This window comes from Rana temporaria, chromosome 1, assembly GCF_905171775.1.
Source record: "Rana temporaria chromosome 1, aRanTem1.1, whole genome shotgun sequence".
In the NCBI taxonomy this organism is placed as follows: domain Eukaryota; kingdom Metazoa; phylum Chordata; class Amphibia; order Anura; family Ranidae; genus Rana; species Rana temporaria.
In genome coordinates, this window is record NC_053489.1 from 194,625,432 (window position 1) to 194,646,822 (window position 21,391).

The window sequence follows — 21,391 nt, forward strand, 5'->3', positions numbered from 1 at the left end:
CTGTCCCCATGTTGATAAGGACAGGGCCTCTTCCCGACAACCTTGGTTGTTGGGGTCTGCAGGCAGGGGGCTTATCGGAATCTGGGAGCCCCTTTAATAAGGGGGCCCCCAGATACCGGCCCCCCACCCTAGGTGAATGAATATGAGGTACATCGTACCCCTACCCATTCACCTGGGAGAAAAATGTCAATAAAATATACACACAACACAGGGTTTTAAAATAATTTATTAGTCAGCTCCGGGGGGTCTTCTCCGCTGTCGTCTTGGCACTCCCCGGTTCTTCTCCCGCTTGTTCTCCGGTGCCTTCTTCTTCGGGGCTGGCTGCCGCTAGCTTGGTTTTAGCTCAATTACTAGCGGCGGCGCAATCCTGCTCTTCTTTGCCGTGTTCCGCCTTCTTCTTTTCTTCAGATGTTGACACGTCGCTTCCTCTCGATGTAATGCCGGGTGTCCGGTGCGTGATGATTTATATAGGCCTCTTATGATGTCACAGTCCCATCATGCTCCGGGTCCGGAGCATGATGGGAATGTGAAGTCATAAGAGGCCTATATAAATCATCAAGCACCGGACACCCGGCATTACAGCGGGAGGAAGCGACGCGTCAACATCTGAAGAAAAGAAGAAGACGGCAAAGAAGATCGGGCTTGCGCCGCCACTAGTAATTGAGCTAAAACCAAGATAGCGGAGGCCAGCCCTGAAGAAGAAGGCACCGGAGAGCGAGTGGGAGAAGAACCAGGGAGCGCCGAGACGACAGTGGAGAAGATGGAAGGAGAGCGAAGACCCCCCAGAGAGCGGAGAAGACTCCCCGGAGCTGACTAGTAAATGATTTTAAAACTCTGTGTTGTGTGTTTATTTTATTGACATTTTTCTTCCAGATGAATGGGTAGGGGTACGATGTACCCCATATTCATTCACCTAGGGTGGGGGCCGGTATCTGGGGGCCCCCTTATTAAAGGGGGCTCCCATATACCGATAAGCCCCCCGCCCGCAGACCCCGACAACCAACGGCCAGGGTTGTCGGGAAGAGGCCCTGTCCTTATCAACATGGGGACAGGGTACTTTGGGGTGGAGGGGCCGCAGGGTGCCCCCCCTGCCCCAGGGCACTCAACCCCCCCATGTTAAGGGCATGCAGCCTGGAACAGCTCAGGAGGGGGGGGGGGCGCTTGCTCGACCCCACTCCTTTCCTGACCGGCCGGGCAGCGTGCTTGGATACGGGTCTGGTATGGATTGTGGGGGGACCCCCACGCTGTTTTTTTGGCATAGGGGGGTCTCCATCCAATCCACCTAAGGGCCTGGTATGCCCCTGGGGGGGGAACCCATGCCGTTTTTTTATTTAAAGTTTGGCGTGGAGTTCCCACTCATGATACATACCAAACGCCGTGGCTAGAATTGGCGGGAATGCAAGTTGGATCCCTGTTGCTTCTATGACGCGCTCGCTGGAATGTGCTTTTTTCTATTCAGCGAGTGCGAGATGTCGGCACCCTGTCGCCGAGAATCAGCACGATGCCGTCGTGCTGGAAACACATTCTCGGCAACAGGTATTGTATGTTAACATGTCGGGGGTGAGAGTCGTCCGAATGTGGGATGCTTTAGTAGTAGGAAAATTTGTTATGTAGCTCTGTTGGCATGGTTGAGTGGATGTTCTGAGTGGCTTATCTTGTTATTGCACTGGAGATATATAGTTACATATGGGTGTATTTTTTCTATTTTAGCACTGTGGGTGTTGCAGACTATACCCGCCTTTCCTCGGATGTGTGGTCCAATGTCCCATCAGATTTGTTCCTAGGACGTATCCTGTGGGCCAAACAGTCGTTTTATGGTCCATATCTCTTCTCACACATTAGGAGGTATAGATATGGGTACTGTGGTTGAAGTTGGTGAGCACATCCCCCGATCTGCTCTAATGAGACGATATATGGATTTAGAAACATTTTTGAGTGTAAAATATATTTCCTCTTTTAGACCTGATAATCTTTTAGATATGCATTAAAGTTCCCTGAAGAAACAGAGAACTATTCTGTAAAACACGATAGACTACAGTGTACATATTAAGCAACCCATGTATTCATTGTAATTTTGAAGATGCAATAATACAAGCCGCTGTGTTATTGTCTGTTGTACAAAAAATTTTATCAAAAATATTGTGCATTTGCTCACCTCAGTGACAACACCATATACTCTAAAATCCAGCTTTTTTTTATATCTAATGGGAGTAGTTTCATTATTATAAATCAGCTGCTGCACTTGCAGGGCTCTAATGAAAACATTTGCATGGTCTGCATGCCTTTAGACGTGATTTCCTATTGGGAGTATCTCACCAAATATGAAATTTTTGTTGCAGGGGATGCTGCAAATTTTCCATTTATCTTAGTGCAAATATAAAAAAGCCCTAAGGCTGACGCAACGCTAATAAATGATGAAAAAATATATAAATATGAATCATAAATATTGATAAATAAAATAAATAAGTAAATGTGAATGTTGAATAAAAATTGTGAATAAGGTATAAATGACTCAAATACAACAAATAAATCAATAACGTGCAGGGCTATAATATTAAACACACGTGGTAATAAATTAATAAAGTGAATAAATAAAGTAGGATAAAAATTATTATGACCCAAAAAAAATGAAAAATTGATCCCAAGAAAAATTAATATGTGTAATCAAAACAGGAGGAAAACTAGTGCAAAGTCCCATCCAGGTTATAATGAAGAAAGTCCATATGAAGTAAATATTTCAAAGGTGATTCCACAGGGTTAAAGAGTGTCACCAGTCTTCCCAAAACAGTGATGTGGTAGCCTGCTTACCAGAGTGCCACGACTGCGGATTACAGTCTCACCAAGCCTAGGGATATGAGTCTCCCCAAAACCAATCAGGATACAACAGCCAATAATCCAAGGGTAACTGTTCATGGACAGCAGGGGGTCCAAGACAGTTTTTCCTCCTGTTTTGATTACACCTTAATTTTTCTTGGGATACATTTTTCATTTTTTTTGGGGTCATAATAATTGTTATCCTACTTTATTTAGTCACTTTATGAATTTATTACCACATGTGTTTAATATTATAGCGCTGCACTATTGAATTATTTATCTTAGTGCAAACTTTTGGGAAAATCAGTAAGCCAATCACACAAGTAGGAAATTATGTTTCTGGGGGGAATTTTGTGTACAGAACACCTCCTGGTAGCCATATTGCTTTGTCTTTTACAGAGCTGCAGATTTAAAAGGAAAGGTCATTTTTAATAACATTCAATTACAATATGACTTGGGACGCAATTGTATATACAGTGTTATTTATTTGCAATTTTTTTCCCTTTAACTGTGCATTTGACTAAATTACATCCAAACATTGGGTAGTTTTAAAAGTGGTTCTAAGGTCTAAAGGGTTTTTTTTGTTCACCTTAATGCATTCTTGGAATTAAGATAAAAAAACTCCCTACAACCTGTCCTACCTACCCTCATCCATGAACATTTACCTGGTTCCTGTCACAGCCCTATCATTGTTTCAGGCTCCAGCACTGCTCCCCTCACTTTCTGCTTTACCAGAAGAAAATGAGGGCAGCGGAGGCATAGGCTCCTGCTACTGTCAGCCAAACTCCTGTGAAGGGAAAATGGGGACTGTGTGTCTAGGGATGCACACAGCCTGGCTCTGGAGCATGCACTCACAGGTACCCACTTAGCACCCAGCTTGCTAAAGTAGGGAGAAGATGACAGCTCTGGCAGGGGACTGCCAGAAGAAGAGGTAAGAGACCCCTGTGCAATATTGTGCACAAATCAGGTATTACCTATTTTAAACCCCCCCAAAAATTGCCTTTAGGGAAACATTTATAATCTCATATTCAGTAACATTTGCTTCTAATTATAGTTTCTAATTATTAGCAGAGACATTGGGAGCAACAACTTACTCTTTTAACTTTAGTCCGAATTGGCGTATCTGGAGGGTATCTAGATGGTGCATCAGAAAGGTAAACTTCAACATCATCAGGCACTTCTTCCAGAAAGTTAGAAGGGACAAGGCCTTTGTGTCCATTTAGTTCACCCTGTATGTACATTTAGTAGTGTTTTACTATGCACACAATATGCAGCTCTTTCACAAAATTGTGAGAAAATTAAACTATATTTCTTATTATTCATTAATACAATGCAATAAATCATTAAACTGATTCAATAATGCAAAAATAATAAAGTTCAAGCAAGCTTACAGTTACTGTACCTGTTCATTCACACCACAAGCACTGGTCTATGTTATTCATATTCAATGTGACAAAGTTGCAAAATTATGAAAAAATATGTTTATTTCCATGGTGTCAGTTCACAGAAATACACTGTATTGGTATACTGGCAAAAAATATATATATTTTAATACAGCTTACCTGTAAAATCCTTTTCTTGCTCATACATCATGGGACACAGAGCCTTAATTACTTAATGGGTTATGTAGTCACCACAGGTGATTGGACACTGGCAAACCCAATTAGAATTATATAACCCCTCCCAAATGGAGAGTACCTCAGTTTTGTAGCAAAGCAATAAGTGTCCCACGTTTAACTCCGAAGAGGGGCGGGAGCTCTGTGCCCCGTGATGTATTCCCAAGAAAAGGATTTTACAGGTAAGCTGTATTAAAAAATCCTATTGTCTTGCTCATACATCACAGGACACAGACCCTTAATTACTTTATGGGATGTCCCATAGCAATGCTTAAATTAAGGGGAGGGAGACACAGATCAGAAATAAAGACCGCCATTGGGCCAGAGGATCTATAATGCTGCCTGCAGTACACTACGCCCAAAGGTAACATCCTTGTACCCTCTCACATCTACCTGGTAGAACTTAGTAAATGTATGGACCGAAGACCAAGTAGCAGCCTTACAGATCTGAGCCATGGAGGCCTGGTGATGCACTGCCCATGAAGCACCAACTGCTCTTTTGTATCTGAGCCGTGGCTTGCAGACAAACTGTTACCGCTCTTACAACATCTAGAGAGTGTAGACTCTCTTTCTCTGGAGATCTGGAAAAAAAGACGGTAGGACTATATCTTGATTCAGATGAAATCCTGAAACCACCTTAGGCAAAAAAAGTTGGGTGAGGACGCAGCACCACCCTGTCATCATGAATAATCATATATACGGCTCTTTACACAAAAGAGCCGCCAATTCTGATACCCTCCCTTGCTGATGATATGGCTACGATAAAAAAACATTTTTTTTTTGTCACACGATCAGTCCATCCGATGAGGACGGACCGTTGTCAGGTTAACCGATGAAGCTGTGCAAAGGAAGGAAAATATATGGACAGCCGCACTCCAATGTCTAAAAAAAGACGTGCCCTTTATTGGGTAAAAAGAAAATGCACTACAAAAACCAGCATACAGTGGGAAAAAACAGCTGACGCGTTTCACATTGAACCTCAATGCTTAGTCATAGAACCGATGAAGCTGACTGATGGTCCATCGCGCCTACACACCATCGGTTAAATAACCGATCGTGTCAGAACGTGGTGACGTAAAACACACCGACGTGCTGAAAAAAACGAAGTTCAATGCTTCCAAGCATGCGTTGACTTGATTCTGAGCATGCGTGGATTTTTAACCGATGGTTGTGCGTACTAACGATCGGTTTTGACCTATCGGTTAGCAATCCATCAGTTAAATTTTAACGCAAGTTGGATTTTTTTTTAACCAAAGGTTAAATAACCTATGGGGCCTACACACGATCGGTTTGGACAGATGAAAACGGTCCATCAGACCGTTGTCCTCTGGTTAACCTATCGTGTGTACGAGGCTTTAAAGAAGCATGGTGTAATGGTTCAAGAGGTAGTTTTTGTAAAACAGACAATACCAAATTCAAATCCCATGGGCACACAGGAGACTTAACCAACGGATTCAAGCGCAGCACTCCCTGAACAAAGGCCCGGATTAGGGAATGAAAGGCAAACGATCTTTGAAAGAATACCCACAAGGCTGAGATCTGGCCATTGATAGTGCTCAAGGCCAACTTCATATTTAAGCCCAACTAAAGAAAGGCAAGAATCCTATTAATGACATGCTTCCTAGGGTGCCATCTTTTGAGTTCACACCATGAAACATATGCCTTCCAGATTCTGTAGTAGATGAGCCTGGAGGCCGGCTTCCTAGCATTAACTAGAGTGTATAGGACTGGGCCTAAGAGCCCACGTTTTATCAGAATGTGGGTTTCAACAGCCAAACCATCAAATTTAGACTTTGTAAGGCAGGATGGAATATTGGACCCTGCGACAGTAGGTCAGAGCGTAGTGGGAGAACCAAAGGTATTCCTTCTGCCATTTTTACGATTTCCACGTACCAGGGTCTCCTGGGCCAAGCCAGGGCAACCAAAATCACCAGCTTTCCTTCCCTCTTGACTCACTGAAGGAAGCGGAACTGGACGGAACACACAAATCAGAGAATATCGATCCCACAAAATTGTCAGGGCATCCGACCCTTGAGCAAAAGGATCTCTTGTCCTTGACACAAAGTTGTCCAGTTTTGTGTTGAACCTGGAAGCCAATAGATCCACATCTGGGGTACCCCATTTCTGACATATGACTTGAAATATGTCGGGGTGTAGAGACCATTCTCCTGGACTCAGTTGCTGGCGGCTTAAAAAATCCACCTGCCAATTTGCTACCCCTGGAATGAAGACCGCAGACAGTCAAGGAATATGACTTTCTGCCCAATACAAGATGTGATTCACCTCTCTTTGAGCATCCAGACTTCTGGTGCCCCCTTGGTGATTGTTGGACTGTATCCGAACAGGACAACCCTGCAGTCTGTAAGACCAATTCTCCCTGGAGGGTGGAGACAACTAAACGGACAGACTCCATGCGAAAGGTGCGGATTTTCATAAATTGATTCAGGTTTTTCAGATCTAGAATAGGTCTGACATCCCTGTTTGGTTTTGGAACCGTGAAAAGGTTTGAGTCCCCCTTGGGACAACAGGCGTTCCAAAGGCCTTTTTTTCTGGATCTTTGGTAATTCTTAATCTCAGAAAACGGGGTGGCGGAAGTTCATAATCGCATCAACCGTAAAACACAGGGCCTTAGGGAGGAGGTTAACCATCTGCTTCATTTGTTCCTTAAGGAACTGACATATGCCAATCGCTGCAACTGCAGGTTGTACCACAACACCGGCCATAGAGGAGGAGTCTTTCAATAAAGATTCCAGCTTTTTATCAGTCGGAATGCTCATCTGATGAGAAAACCAGAGCAGATGAAGGGGATCTACCCCGTTTTTGTTTTTCTGCCACCTTTTAAGGAGGTTGCGATTATAGTAGCAATCCTTCCTTCTAAGCCATCCAAAGCCTTTTAAAGCGTCCTCAGTGACAAATACAGGAGCTGCCATAGTAAAAGCTGCAGAACCAGACAGGGGCACATGATCATCCTGTGAGGCTGTTATGAAACTGACAGAGGGGGATGGTAAACTGCAGGCATGCTCAGAATCCTTAGCCATAAGCAGGGATCTTCTAGTGCATCTTTTACTAGCCCTTGTACCTCTTCTTGGAGACATAGTCCTGAACTGCAAAGCAGAGGTACTACAACAAAATGCAATCACTGTTATGCTATAGTCTTACAATACACAATATTAGCTCACTGCACAACCTGATGCCGAGTAGGAGTCTCAGGTTTGCCTGGTTCAATCCACAGGAATGCTTGCAGCCCGCAGATCTGTGTCCATGCCGCTTACAGAAGGCTCTAGCATGCTGGGCTTTTAAAACAAGCTTCTTGGCGCCTGCGCACAGGTGTGCCGGGCACCAGCAACCCCGGCTCTCTTCCCCTGCCTATGGGACAGTCAAAGCATGCGCCGACCGTCATGGCGGCGGCCAGGGCAAAAGAGGAAGGATAGCAGACCACTGGGGGGCTTCGGGGGACCCCTGTTACATTATTTGTGGCAGAGCCTGCCACGGAGGAGGTGAGTGGTGTTTAATTTGACCGACTTCACTGGGCGTGTGCCTGGATGGCTTTGTAAGAATACACCAGGTATGTAACTTACTCCCTCTAGTGGTGAAAACCAGGTAAGACATCCTTCTCACAGAAGATAACAAAATAAATGATCTTACCTTTATCCCTGCCACAGGAAAGCTGCTGAAATAGCAGATCCAGCCTTCACCCATCACGGTGGGTAATGTTGTGCCAACCTTTAGGTTTACCATGGGTTCCCACTTAGAGGAACCTCATACCTGGACCTGTAGAAGACTCTGCCAGTAACTTTTCATGCCACAGTTGCATTAGTACACCAAAGCCTGGACCCCCAAGCCCAGACCTCCGCAGATTCACAGGCAAACCTCGATTCTTCTTTACACAAGGCCCGGGTACCACCCTGCTTAGGCTTTTGATTTCGGCCCGAGGCATGGATCTGGTTATAGCTCTTAGGCCTCCGCAGAAAACCATCAACAGAGCTTTTTTTTTCTTAGCACATGTTCAACGACATACCACCTTAGACACTGGCGAAAAAACTGAGGTTCTCTCCATTTGGGAGGGGTTATATAGGGGAGGAACTCAATTCTAATTGGGTTTGCCAGTGTCCAATCACCTGTGGTGACTACATAACCCATAAAGTAATTAAGGCTCTGTGTCCCGTGATGTATGAGCAAGAAACTTCAAAATTGCATTATATGGAAATCTGTGAACATCATAAATTGCCCTAATGTATATTAGTGCATATACTATAAGACCTTATGGGTTGGTTCAGATACAGGCTTAACGGATAGGCTCACCTTTTTAAAAAAAAAAAAAATAATAAATGCATATGATTTTGCATTAAAAAAAAAAAGCCTGAAATCAAATGTAGTATAAAAGGTAGGTGCTACACAACACCAATCATATTTAATAGCAACAAAATCATATATCCACCATGATGTATACTTTTAGTGTTCAAATCATTTATCCACAATCTCACAATGGTGATACTAAAAAGTAATAATTTCCAAATCACATGTACACATCATCTAAATTAGACTATATCATGTAGGAATATTGTCCCAGTCACTGTGCATTTAAAAAATTTTGTGAAATGGTTTCTTCATTAGATCCAACTGTACCGCCTGCAGAAAAAATGTGTACTCACCAACCATATGAAGCCACTGAAAGCCTAAATCACTTAACAGATGGGTACAAATACAGAGGTAAAATAAATCCACAATCACCAAGAACTTCCACCCAGATGTCCTCTCATATCCAAAAGAAGCCACAAGCACAATAAAACTATATTTTTATAGTGTAACAATTTTATGAAAAACTAGGAAACTAAAATGCATAAAATATGCACTTACATTTACAGGGTGCTTTAAGAAGCACCAACGTGTACAGCTGTCAGAGATGGGATATAATATTCCTATATGATATAGGCTAGATGATGTGTATATGTGATTTGGCTATTATTACTATTAAGTATCACTGTTGTGAGATTGTGGCTTTGATTTTTACACTACAAGTATACATTATTATGGATATATGATTTGAGCTATATGATTTATTACATATAAATTTTTTTAAGTCAGCTTAGAATAGCCCAAGTTGTACTTGGCAGGGTGCCTCAGTTTTGTAGCAAAGCAGTAGAAATAACATTATCATAAACACTGAGGGACGGGATCTATGTGTTTCAATGAACTTCAAGAAAAGGATTTCACAGCGAGTGCAAAAAATCGTATTTTCTTTCTCGACCATTGAGGGAGAAAAAAAATTCGGCCTGCCTGCAGTTTAACAAGTTGCCTAAAAGACATTACACTTGAAGGTGACATCATGAGAGGTTTGAACATCCACCTGGCAGACCCAACAAGAGGCAGTGCCCAGACAGCATGCAAGCGGCTACCAATACAAAATCAAGCCTTGCTTGCCATTCACCCCCTGCCACACAGCGTGCCCCCAACAGGCCACAGGTTTCCGTAGGTCTGTGGCGCAGGAGTTGTCCCAGTGACAACTACCTGGAATAAAAGTTATGCACCAACTATGTCTTGTATGTATGACAGCTATTGCAAGACATAGACTTCCTATCTACACTGCTCAAAAAAAATAAAGGAACACTTTTGAATCAGAACTCCTGGGATATTGATCTGGTCAGTTAAGTAGCAGAGGGGAAGGGGTGTATACAGAGGGGGTTGGTAATCAGTTTCAGCTGCTTTGCTGTCAGTTGAAATTAACAACAGGTGCACTAGATGGGCAACAATGAGACAACCTCCAAAACAGGAATGTCTTTTCAGATGGAGGTGTCTGACATTTTTTTCCCCACTCATCTTTTCTGACTGTTTTTCACTAGTTTTGCATTTGCACTTGTACTCGGGCAAATGCTTCAACCGATACCTGGGCAGTCAGGGTGATCAGTGCGGTGGGGGAGTTAGAAGCACCGATCACCCTGTATAGATTTAAAAGTCTGACACAGCAGGTCCTTTCTCTCCCCCCCCCCCCCCACAAGTTTTCATCAGTGATCAGTGCTTCTCACGATCACCGCCGACTGTCCTGTAACTTCCTCCAGTCCCCCTCTGTTCTGCTGTGTCCTCCATGCTGCTGTCCACCTCCGTTCTCTTCTGTGTCCCACTTTATGCTGCATCATGTCCTCCTCTCTTCTCCTTGTCACCCTCCGTGCATCTGTCCCCCTCTCTTCTCCTCTGTGCATCTGTCCCCCTCCGCGCTGCCACCCCCCTCGATCTGTCAGGATGGAGAGCAGAGGTAGGAGCCGGTAAACGCGGCATCTTAGTTTTCTGAATAGACAGTCAGTGATCACCGACTGTCCATTCTTGTAACCTCCTGGGATAAATTAATGAATGAAGAGAAGCCGCTGTCTTCTCTCATATATTTTAAGTGCAGCGGAGGCTGCTGAGAAGGGGACTGGGGAGTATGTGTCCCTAGTCCCTTTCCCTGTCTCAAAGGGGAGATGTCAGGGGTCTGTTAAACCCCTGATATCTCACAATATCCCTTCAACAGGGCTGATAAAAAAAAAAATAATTGCAATAAAAAATAAAACACACTGACACTGTCCCCCCACCCCCCTTAAAAAAAAGAAAGCATTGTAAAAATAAATAAATTGTAAAAAAAATAATGACACATGTGCCACTGTCACATGAGATTAAATAAAAGTATCAGTAATCGGTATCAGCGAGTACTTGGAAAAAAAAGTATTATCAGGACAACCCTAAAACAAAAAATACAGCGCTCGAGGATGGAGTACGAATCACTTTATAGTCTTTAAAGTATTGCAAAAAATACACATGAACTAAAAATATAAATAAAAACTGCACACTAGGCAGAAAGTTTACACAAGCGAATCTATTGCAAAGTCCCCAAACACTTGAACAATAACCATAAGGTGATGGTGGGATAGCAACCTGAAATCACTGCTGGGAGAAAGCTTCCAACCAAAGTACACTTCTGTAGTATATGAAGGTGGTACGGCCGTTAGTAAACCTCTAAGCAGGGAGAAGAAAAACACACAGCGGGGAGACAGCATTCACGCTGGGAGTGATCAAAGATGATATTCACCTGCCGAGGGAGAAATGGCTATAGTTCTAATCCAACAGGGCGGCCGATGGAGGCGGGATCACTCCTCGCAACGGAGGGCAGTAAGGGAGATCCTGGATGGGAACCACCGTGCCAATACAAGGACGCCACCGCGTCAATCAGAAGCGAGGAGGGAGGGGTGGAATCACCGCTGCGTCACATGAAGGGGAAGGGAATGAAGTCCGGACTCTATCCCTCAAGGGTCATGTGACTCCAGAGGCCAATCAGTGGAAGAGATAGCCGAGCAGTAGAATCAACAAGCTGAACGTCACTGAAGGAATTCCCAGACTGTCAGTATCTCAGCATTGGCTTCTTGTAAACAAGTGGGGGCATAAAACGAGATGGGGGTGAGCCGTGACTGACATGTTTCGCGTGCCAGACGCTTTGTCAAAGTCACGGACAGGCAACACCACCAGATTAAAATAGGAACATGTAACAATCCCATTGGATAATGGCAGGCGGGGGGACGGATTTAAAGTGTTAACCCCACCATCACCATTCGGTTCTTTATTTAAAAAAGCAACATATTGAGTTTGCAATTGTTTGTTGATATTAAACTAGAAACACCCAATAGTGACACATATACAAAAAATAATAATAATAATAGCACATAAACAAAAACAAAAACAAAAACAAAAATACATAATCCATACATTAAAAATAAATACATTGAAAATAAATGAAAATAAAAATAAAAATAAATACAAATATAGTACACATTATCCTCAGCTCATAACATAAATATTAGTGACATGAACACATTTATCTATAAAAACTATCATTTTTTAATTTTTTAAAAAACATTGAATAAAAAGAGCCATAAGCTCTGTATGCTAAAATTTAAAATTTAATATTTAATATTTAATTCAAGTTTCGTTCGTAATACTGAGGATATCTAGCTCCTCGTTAAGGCCACCTGGTGACAAAGAACCCATCCGAAAGATCCAATAAGTTTCCCTCTTACAGAGGAGGGAAAATCTTTCATTGGCCGTAAGTGACCCTATTGGAATGGACTCAATCGCCATGACCTCCAGGCACTTAAAATCTTTATTATGGGCCTGCAGGAAGTGTCTAGGTACACTGTGTTTGTCACAGCCCTTTGTGATAAGGCGTCTATGCTCACCTATACGTATCCGTAAAGTACGGATTGTCCTTCCTACATAAAGCAACTTACAAGGACAACGCAACACGTAAACAACGAATTCCGTTGAACAGGTAATGAATTGATTAATCGGAAAACTACAGTCTTTGGTTTTAATAACATCAGTCCCTCCTTTAGAGATAGACTGACAAGTAAGACATCCTCTTTTACCACATCTGAAGATACCTGTTTTATTATTGAAATAGGCCCGAATATCTAAAGGACGAGTGGGGTTATTCTTAGTGACTTTACTTGGTGCAATGATATTCCGGATGGTCCGTGCCCTTCTAAAGGTAATCTGGGGTTTAGGGGGAAGGGAAGAAGACAGATATTGGTCTAGTTGAAGAATGTTGAAATGTTTATTAATAATGCTGCTTATGTTTTTATGTTCAGTATTGAAAGTAGAAATAAACCTTATATTATTTACGACCCTGTCCTTAATGACCTTCTTCTTTTTGTTCATAATCATATTGGAATTGAAAGCATCATCTAATAATTCTTGTGGATATCCCTTCTCTCTAAATTTCGTCTTCATAGTAAGGCCCTGGGTCATGTAGTCCTGTAACTTTGAACAGTTTCTCCGTAGCCTATTGAATTGCCCATATGGGATGTTTGATTTCCACGACGAGTGATGGCAACTATTAAAGTGTAAATATGAATTACCACTAGTGGGTTTACTATGATTACTAGTGGTAATGACCTCCTGATCATGTGAAAGTACCAAATCCAAAAAAATTAAGTTATCCTTATCGAAGACATGCGTAAACGAAAGGCCTAGCTCATTATTGTTACAGTGGTCTACAAATAATGAAAAAAGATCAGCACCACCACTCCAAATGAGGACTACGTCGTCTATATAACGCCCATAGAAGACGACGTGTTCCAGAAATGGATTGTTATTCCAAATATGCAAAATTTCCCAGTAGCCCATAGTCAGATTGGCATAAACCGGTGCAAAATTGGCCCCCATTGCAGTACCTTTCCTTTGTAAAAAGAACTGATCACAGAAAGAAAAATAATTGTGTTTAAGGCAGAATTCAATACCTCTACTGATAAATTCAGATTGTAGAGAGTTAATATCGTTGTTCTTACTTAAGAAGTATTGTACTGCCGCTAAACCAATATTATGGGGTATTGACGTGTACAAAGAGGCCACGTCTAGTGACGCCCAAGCATAACCCTCTTCCCAGGAATAATTTTCAAGGGTCTTAATAATGTCATTGGAATCTTTAATATAAGATGGCAATTCACAAACAATAGGCTGTAGGGCATGGTCTATATACATAGATAGGCCACTAGTAAGGCTATTAGTACTAGCAACAATCGGGCGACCCGGTGGGTCTACTAAAGATTTATGTACTTTCGGGAGGTGGTAAAAATGTGGAGTACTAGAAATTTTGGGCAATAAGAAGGACTTTTCACTCTTGTTGATAACGCCTTTACTATAGGCCGTCTCAACAAGAGTAGTAAGTTCTATTTGATAGGCGGAGAAAGGGTCTGTATTGAGTTTTTGGTAAGTCTCGCCATCCGACAGCAGACGATATGCTTCTCGGAGGTATTCAACCTTATCCTGTACAACTAGGCTCCCGCCTTTGTCGGCTTGTTTGACTATAATATTTTTATTTGCCGTGAGATCTTTAAGTGCCTGACGTTCTGCAAAATTTAGATTGAGGGTCCCTGACTTAGAAGGGTTATCACATAAACTGGAAAAATCCTTATACACAGCTTGATAGAAGGTCTCAATATAGGGCCCTTTAGAGCGGGTAGGGTTAAAAACGGACTGAGGCCTAAATTTTGTGTGCACTATGTCTGGTTCCATGAAAGGACAAAAAGTTTGACTCTCTGTATTGCCCTCAGACCATAGTTCTTCAAGGATTAATAACAAACCATCTGGATCTTGATCAATGTCTGGGTCCTCACGAGTGCTAGTTGCAACACTGTCAGAATCCTGAACATTGTCAGTATTGGACGCATCACGTTTAGCAAAAAATCTTCTGAGGGTGAGGAGTCGAACAAATTTATTTAGATCCTTAAAAAGTCCAAATTTATTTGGTCCAGTAGAAGGACAAAAACTTAGCCCTTTGCGTAAAAGGGTAAGCTCAATTGGGGTTAGGGTATGGCTAGAAAGATTAAATATTTTAATGGTACTATCTTTTAGTCCCTGTCTGTCTTTTCTTTTTTGTTCAGTCTTGGATCGGAGTCCTCCTCTTCTACCTCTTCGAGTTTTCTTTTTTCTTTTTGTAATGAGGTTCCCTTTAGGGGTAAGTCTAAAAAACCTTCATCGATATTGCCTATTATAGTGTCACACATAGAGGTTGGAGGCCCATTGACTCTTGGACGAGCCCCTTCCTTCATGTAGACTTCTAAGTCTTTAGATAGAGGGCTATATTTATTACTAGTGGTGACTGAGAAGCATATGGGTAATTGTGAAAATGACGTGTTGCACTCATGATCACTATTGGGGTCTGCTATACTTGGACTGGGGTTGAGATCTACCAAAATGGGAGGGGGATTGGGTATTAAAATAGGTACGTTGGAAAGCTGGTTAATTGGCCCCTCTGATATTGGTTGCTTAGGTTCAGAAACATAACCATGAGGACAGAGTGGCGTTTGAAGTCTGTCTTGTTTATTTCTAATATTATTAGAATGTTCACCACCATTATTAATCCTTCTATTTCCTCTATTTCTATTTCTATTTTTGTTCTGACGTGGTCCTTTATCTACGGTGTTAGAGTTGGGGCGGGTCGAATAGGAGTTAGTTCCCTGGCTAAGTTGAGTATTGGGCTGTCTGACTTCTAAGACTGGGCGTTTCCATTCAAAGACATTTCCGCTTTTATAGTCGGCAACATCTCTCTCAAGTTTATGTGTCTTTTTCTTAATAATCTCATCTTCATCTTTTGTCACATTGGAATTCTGTGTAGAAAGCCATTTATCGTAGAGACAGGAGGAGCTGAAAGCTTCAGCAGCCTGGCCTTTCTCCGCAACCTGTGACTCTGCAATTTTGAGTTTCCTTTCACGCTGCTGGACTAATATTTTAATCCACTTGGTGGTACAAAACTCGGATATAAATCGCCATTCTTTTGCAAGATCCTCATCAAGGAAACTACACTGTTTTTTAATGCGAAGCCCCCGAGGTGTAATACCTAAATCCAGATATTTTTGTAAGAACGCTAAGTCCCACCATTGAGCATTCACATACTGTTTAGCGTCTTGTAGTTTTAAAAAAGCTTTCCTCATCTGAATTTCATATGCCTCTGAATGAGGCGGAGGCGCAGAAGCATTTGAAACAGAGTTCACAGGATCGGTATTAGAAATCCCATAGAAGTCTATCTTTTCAAAGATGGATAATAGTCTACTAGATCTGTCAGAAGCCATTGAAACACTAGAGACCATACACACACACACACACACATACACTCTCACAAAAACACGTATATCCGTACAAACACGCACAAAAAACACAAAAAATACACACTTGGGTGTAACCAATAATGTCTAAAAACAACATATACAAATAAAAAAATATATAGAGAAGGAACAACCGGTGCAAATATATAACACTGTTGAATCCAACATATATCTAAAACTAATACTGTTCATGCATAAACATAGTAATAGAAAGGTACTGCAATGGGGGCCAATTTTGCACCGGTTTATGCCAATCTGACTATGGGCTACTGGGAAATTTTGCATATTTGGAATAACAATCCATTTCTGGAACACGTCGTCTTCTATGGGCGTTATATAGACGACGTAGTCCTCATTTGGAGTGGTGGTGCTGATCTTTTTTCATTATTTGTAGACCACTGTAACAATAATGAGCTAGGCCTTTCGTTTACGCATGTCTTCGATAAGGATAACTTAATTTTTTTGGATTTGGTACTTTCACATGATCAGGAGGTCATTACCACTAGTAATCATAGTAAACCCACTAGTGGTAATTCATATTTACACTTTAATAGTTGCCATCACTCGTCGTGGAAATCAAACATCCCATATGGGCAATTCAATAGGCTACGGAGAAACTGTTCAAAGTTACAGGACTACATGACCCAGGGCCTTACTATGAAGACGAAATTTAGAGAGAAGGGATTTACACAAGAATTATTAGATGATGCTTTCAATTCCAATATGATTATGAACAAAAAGAAGAAGGTCATTAAGGACAGGGTCGTAAATAATATAAGGTTTATTTCTACTTTCAATACTGAACATAAAAACATAAGCAGCATTATTAATAAACATTTCAACATTCTTCAACTAGACCAATATCTGTCTTCTTCCCTTCCCCCTAAACCCCAGATTACCTTTAGAAGGGCACGGACCATCCGGAATATCATTGCACCAAGTAAAGTCACTAAGAATAACCCCACTCGTCCTTTAGATATTCGGGCCTATTTCAATAATAAAACAGGTATCTTCAGATGTGGTAAAAGAGGATGTCTTACTTGTCAGTCTATCTCTAAAGGAGGGACTGATGTTATTAAAACCAAAGACTGTAGTTTTCCGATTAATCAATTCATTACCTGTTCAACGGAATTCGTTGTTTACGTGTTGCGTTGTCCTTGTAAGTTGCTTTATGTAGGAAGGACAATCCGTACTTTACGGATACGTATAGGTGAGCATAGACGCCTTATCACAAAGGGCTGTGACAAACACAGTGTACCTAGACACTTCCTGCAGGCCCATAATAAAGATTTTAAGTGCCTGGAGGTCATGGCGATTGAGTCCATTCCAATAGGGTCACTTACGGCCAATGAAAGATTTTCCCTCCTCTGTAAGAGGGAAACTTATTGGATCTTTCGGATGGGTTCTTTGTCACCAGGTGGCCTTAACGAGGAGCTAGATATCCTCAGTATTACGAACGAAACTTGAATTAAATATTAAATATTAAATTTTAAATTTTAGCATACAGAGCTTATGGCTCTTTTTATTCAATGTTTTTTAAAAAATTAAAAAATGATAGTTTTTATAGATAAATGTGTTCATGTCACTAATATTTATGTTATGAGCTGAGGATAATGTGTACTATATTTGTATTTATTTTTATTTTTATTTTCATTTATTTTCAATGTATTTATTTTTAATGTATGGATTATGTATTTTTGTTTTTGTTTTTGTTTTTGTTTATGTGCTATTATTATTATTATTTTTTGTATATGTGTCACTATTGGGTGTTTCTAGTTTAATATCAACAAACAATTGCAAACTCAATATGTTGCTTTTTTAAATAAAGAACCGAATGGTGATGGTGGGGTTAACACTTTAAATCCGTCCCCCCGCCTGCCATTATCCAATGGGATTGTTACATGTTCCTATTTTAATCTGGTGGTGTTGCCTGTCCGTGACTTTGACAAAGCGTCTGGCACGCGAAACATGTCAGTCACGGCTCACCCCCATCTCGTTTTATGCCCCCACTTGTTTACAAGAAGCCAATGCTGAGATACTGACAGTCTGGGAATTCCTTCAGTGACGTTCAGCTTGTTGATTCTACTGCTCGGCTATCTCTTCCACTGATTGGCCTCTGGAGTCACATGACCCTTGAGGGATAGAGTCCGGACTTCATTCCCTTCCCCTTCATGTGACGCAGCGGTGATTCCACCCCTCCCTCCTCGCTTCTGATTGACGCGGTGGCGTCCTTGTATTGGCACGGTGGTTCCCATCCAGGATCTCCCTTACTGCCCTCCGTTGCGAGGAGTGATCCCGCCTCCATCGGCCGCCCTGTTGGATTAGAACTATAGCCATTTCTCCCTCGGCAGGTGAATATCATCTTTGATCACTCCCAGCGTGAATGCTGTCTCCCCGCTGTGTGTTTTTCTTCTCCCTGCTTAGAGGTTTACTAACGGCCGTACCACCTTCATATACTACAGAAGTGTACTTTGGTTGGAAGCTTTCTCCCAGCAGTGATTTCAGGTTGCTATCCCACCATCACCTTATGGTTATTGTTCAAGTGTTTGGGGACTTTGCAATAGATTCGCTTGTGTAAACTTTCTGCCTAGTGTGCAGTTTTTATTTATATTTTTAGTTCATGTGTATTTTTTGCAATACTTTAAAGACTATAAAGTGATTCGTACTCCATCCTCGAGCGCTGTATTTTTTGTTTCAGTTTTTTGCCCATGTTCTCAGGTGATTGACAGCAGCACGGAAAGAGTTTGTTTATCTTTTTTTACTACACAAAACATTGTGTTTTATTGTCCTTATGGTGTAGCGCTAGTAGTGGGAATTTTTTTCTTGTATCAGGACAACCCTAATACTGAGGACCATTTTGAGTTGTTGCAATGAAATTTCAGCAAAATGGACTAGCTTGCTGCATAATTTTTTCACTTTTATTTTCGGGGTGTCTTTGAATTCAGCCCTCTGTAGGTGGATAATTTTCATTTCCATCAAATGATGTGCCATCCTTTCATTCCTAACACATTACCCAATCCATATCAGTTTAGATATCCAGCATGAGATTTTTGCCCATTGAGATCTGATATGTTTTCAAAGTGTTCCTTTAATATTTTTGAGCAGTGTATTAACATTATAGAAATAACAGATTCTGAAATAATCCTGTCCCTCAGAACCTGGGCTTCAACAGCCATGCTAATATAGGGAGCGGCCTTGAAGCACGATGGTAAGTCAGTCCATCTCAAACCTGTTAAACAGCTGGAGACTCAAGGGTGGAAAGGCATAGATTAGCTTAGAGGCTACCTGGAGACAAACCTGTTCCGTTTGCTGTTGAACCAGGAGGTCCACATCTTACACCCCATACTTGTGACAACAGGAACACATTTGGATGTAAGGAACCAGAAAGTTTACCTGCCCATTCTTCATACCTACACATAGGATATAAACAGTAGACAAGGCTGGAACATGAAAATCTGCCCAGGACAGGAGTTGATCTACTTTTCCTGCCCCATGAATCTGGACCCTACCTGATGGTTGATATATGCCATGGCATTGTCTGACTGAATGGCCCTCCAGCCAGGTGGTCCAACACTGCTGGGACAGCCAAATTACCACAGCAAAAATCATCTGAATTTTGGCACCACTACTACCATGGAACCTGGTGCGCATTCCTACTTCTCCCTGTGCAAGGGTGTCACTTTGACTCCACTTTATACATTACATCCATTGACTTTCTTGAAATCAATCTCCAGCACTACCACCTCAAGTCCTCTTGAAAAAAGTTGCCATAACAACAAAACACATAGGGCTAGATACAGGTAGCTGCGCCCATTCTTACGGCGGCGCAGCGTATCGTATTTACGCTGTGCCGCCGTAAGTTTGAGAGGCAAGTGCTGTATTCACAAAGCACTTGCCTCTTAACTTACGGCGGCGTAGCGTAAATGGGGCCGGCGTAAGCGCGCGTCATTCAAATGATGTTGAGGGGGGCGTGTTTTATTTAAATTAGGTTGACCCCGCGTATTTTACTTTTTTTACGCCGTTTGTGAAAGAATCCCAGTGCGCATGCTCAAAATTCCGACGCAAATCATCATTGCTTTCGACGTGAACGTAAATTACGTCCAGCCCTATTCGCGAACGACTTACGCAAACGACGTAATAAATTCAAATTTCGAAGCGGGAAAGATGTCCATACTTAACATTGGCTGCGCCACCTAATAGCAGGAGCAACCTTACGCCGAAAAAGCCTAACGTAAACGACGTAAATAAATTGCGCCGGCCGTACGTACGTTTGTGAATCGGCGTATCTAGGTAATTTGCATATTCTACGCCGAAAACAACGGAAGCGCCCCTAGCGGCCAACGTAATATTGCACACAATTATACGCCGCCGCATTCAAGTTACGGGGTTATAAGGGGTTAAGCGGGGGGTAGGGGAAATAGGATGAGATTGTAACACTTGGGAAAGACAGATCTGCCAAAGGAAAGATGGCATTTTCCAAATACATAGATGTAAAAGGTCATCAGTGGTCCCATGCATCAATCCAGGTGTTTGAATTGATGCACATTTTTTAAGGCAGTTTCTACTTTAATATGTCAGTTTATACAATGGCAAAATGTTATTGGTAGTAGTATTATCTTTGCATCCAATCCAAAGGCCAAGAGGAACGAAATAGGGGACAGGTCCAAACCATATGAAAGAATGTACCCACAGATTCTTGGTGTCGGGTAGCTCACCTCTGTGAAGTTTAATAAGCTCTATAGAGTAAATTTAGTTGAATGAATATGTTCTTGGCAGAGATCATGTAAGTGATATAATTACATATACCAGTGGTGGCTGGTGGGTTCTTCTTTTGGGGAGGTGGCAAAAAAACAACACCCCTCCCTCCCCATGCACACGGCCAGCACTTACTCGCTCATGTGGCGAGGCTGTGGTGTCCTCTTCTCCTCGAGTGCGGGCAGCGGCTCCCGTGTCCACTCCTCCAGCTTCCACCGCCAATGTGTGTCTCCTCTTCCACCAAAAGCATCTCATTCACTTATCGTCACACAACTGGGTGGGATCGGAGTGCAATGCTCTGCGCTTTGAGCCGACCCTTTTTTGTAGCCTGTTGGAGCCTCTGGCTCTAATCAGGTGCTTAAAAAAACACCCCCCCAGCATTGGAATCCATAGTCCGGTGCCACTGATATGTAGATCAGGGGGCCGGATGCATGGACAGGGGAGGCGATGCCCGTGTGCCCTCTATGGACGGGCCTCACTGAAGTCTACAATCAATCCAGTTATCCTCCTCAAGGTCGGGCAGCTCATAATTTCACCTCTGAAACAGTTAAGCATGGGCAATAGAAAGTCTGACATAGA

The 21,391-nt window shown here is 42.2% G+C and overlaps 1 protein-coding gene across 16 annotated transcripts in view; it reads right to left on the reverse strand.

The window, feature by feature from the left end:
* RIMBP2 (RIMS binding protein 2) overlaps window positions 1-21,391 on the reverse strand; it is a 758,298-nt gene that overhangs the window by 12,414 nt on the left and 724,493 nt on the right. For 15 of the 16 annotated variants that reach the window (XM_040347489.1, XM_040347429.1, XM_040347432.1 and 12 more), the window contains one exon: window positions 3,909-4,043. The exons of the other annotated variant lie outside the window; for it this stretch is intronic. In XM_040347489.1, coding sequence (XP_040203423.1) covers window positions 3,909-4,043 — 135 coding nt within the window. The remainder of the gene's footprint in view (window positions 1-3,908; window positions 4,044-21,391) is intronic. 16 annotated transcript variants of the gene reach the window in all.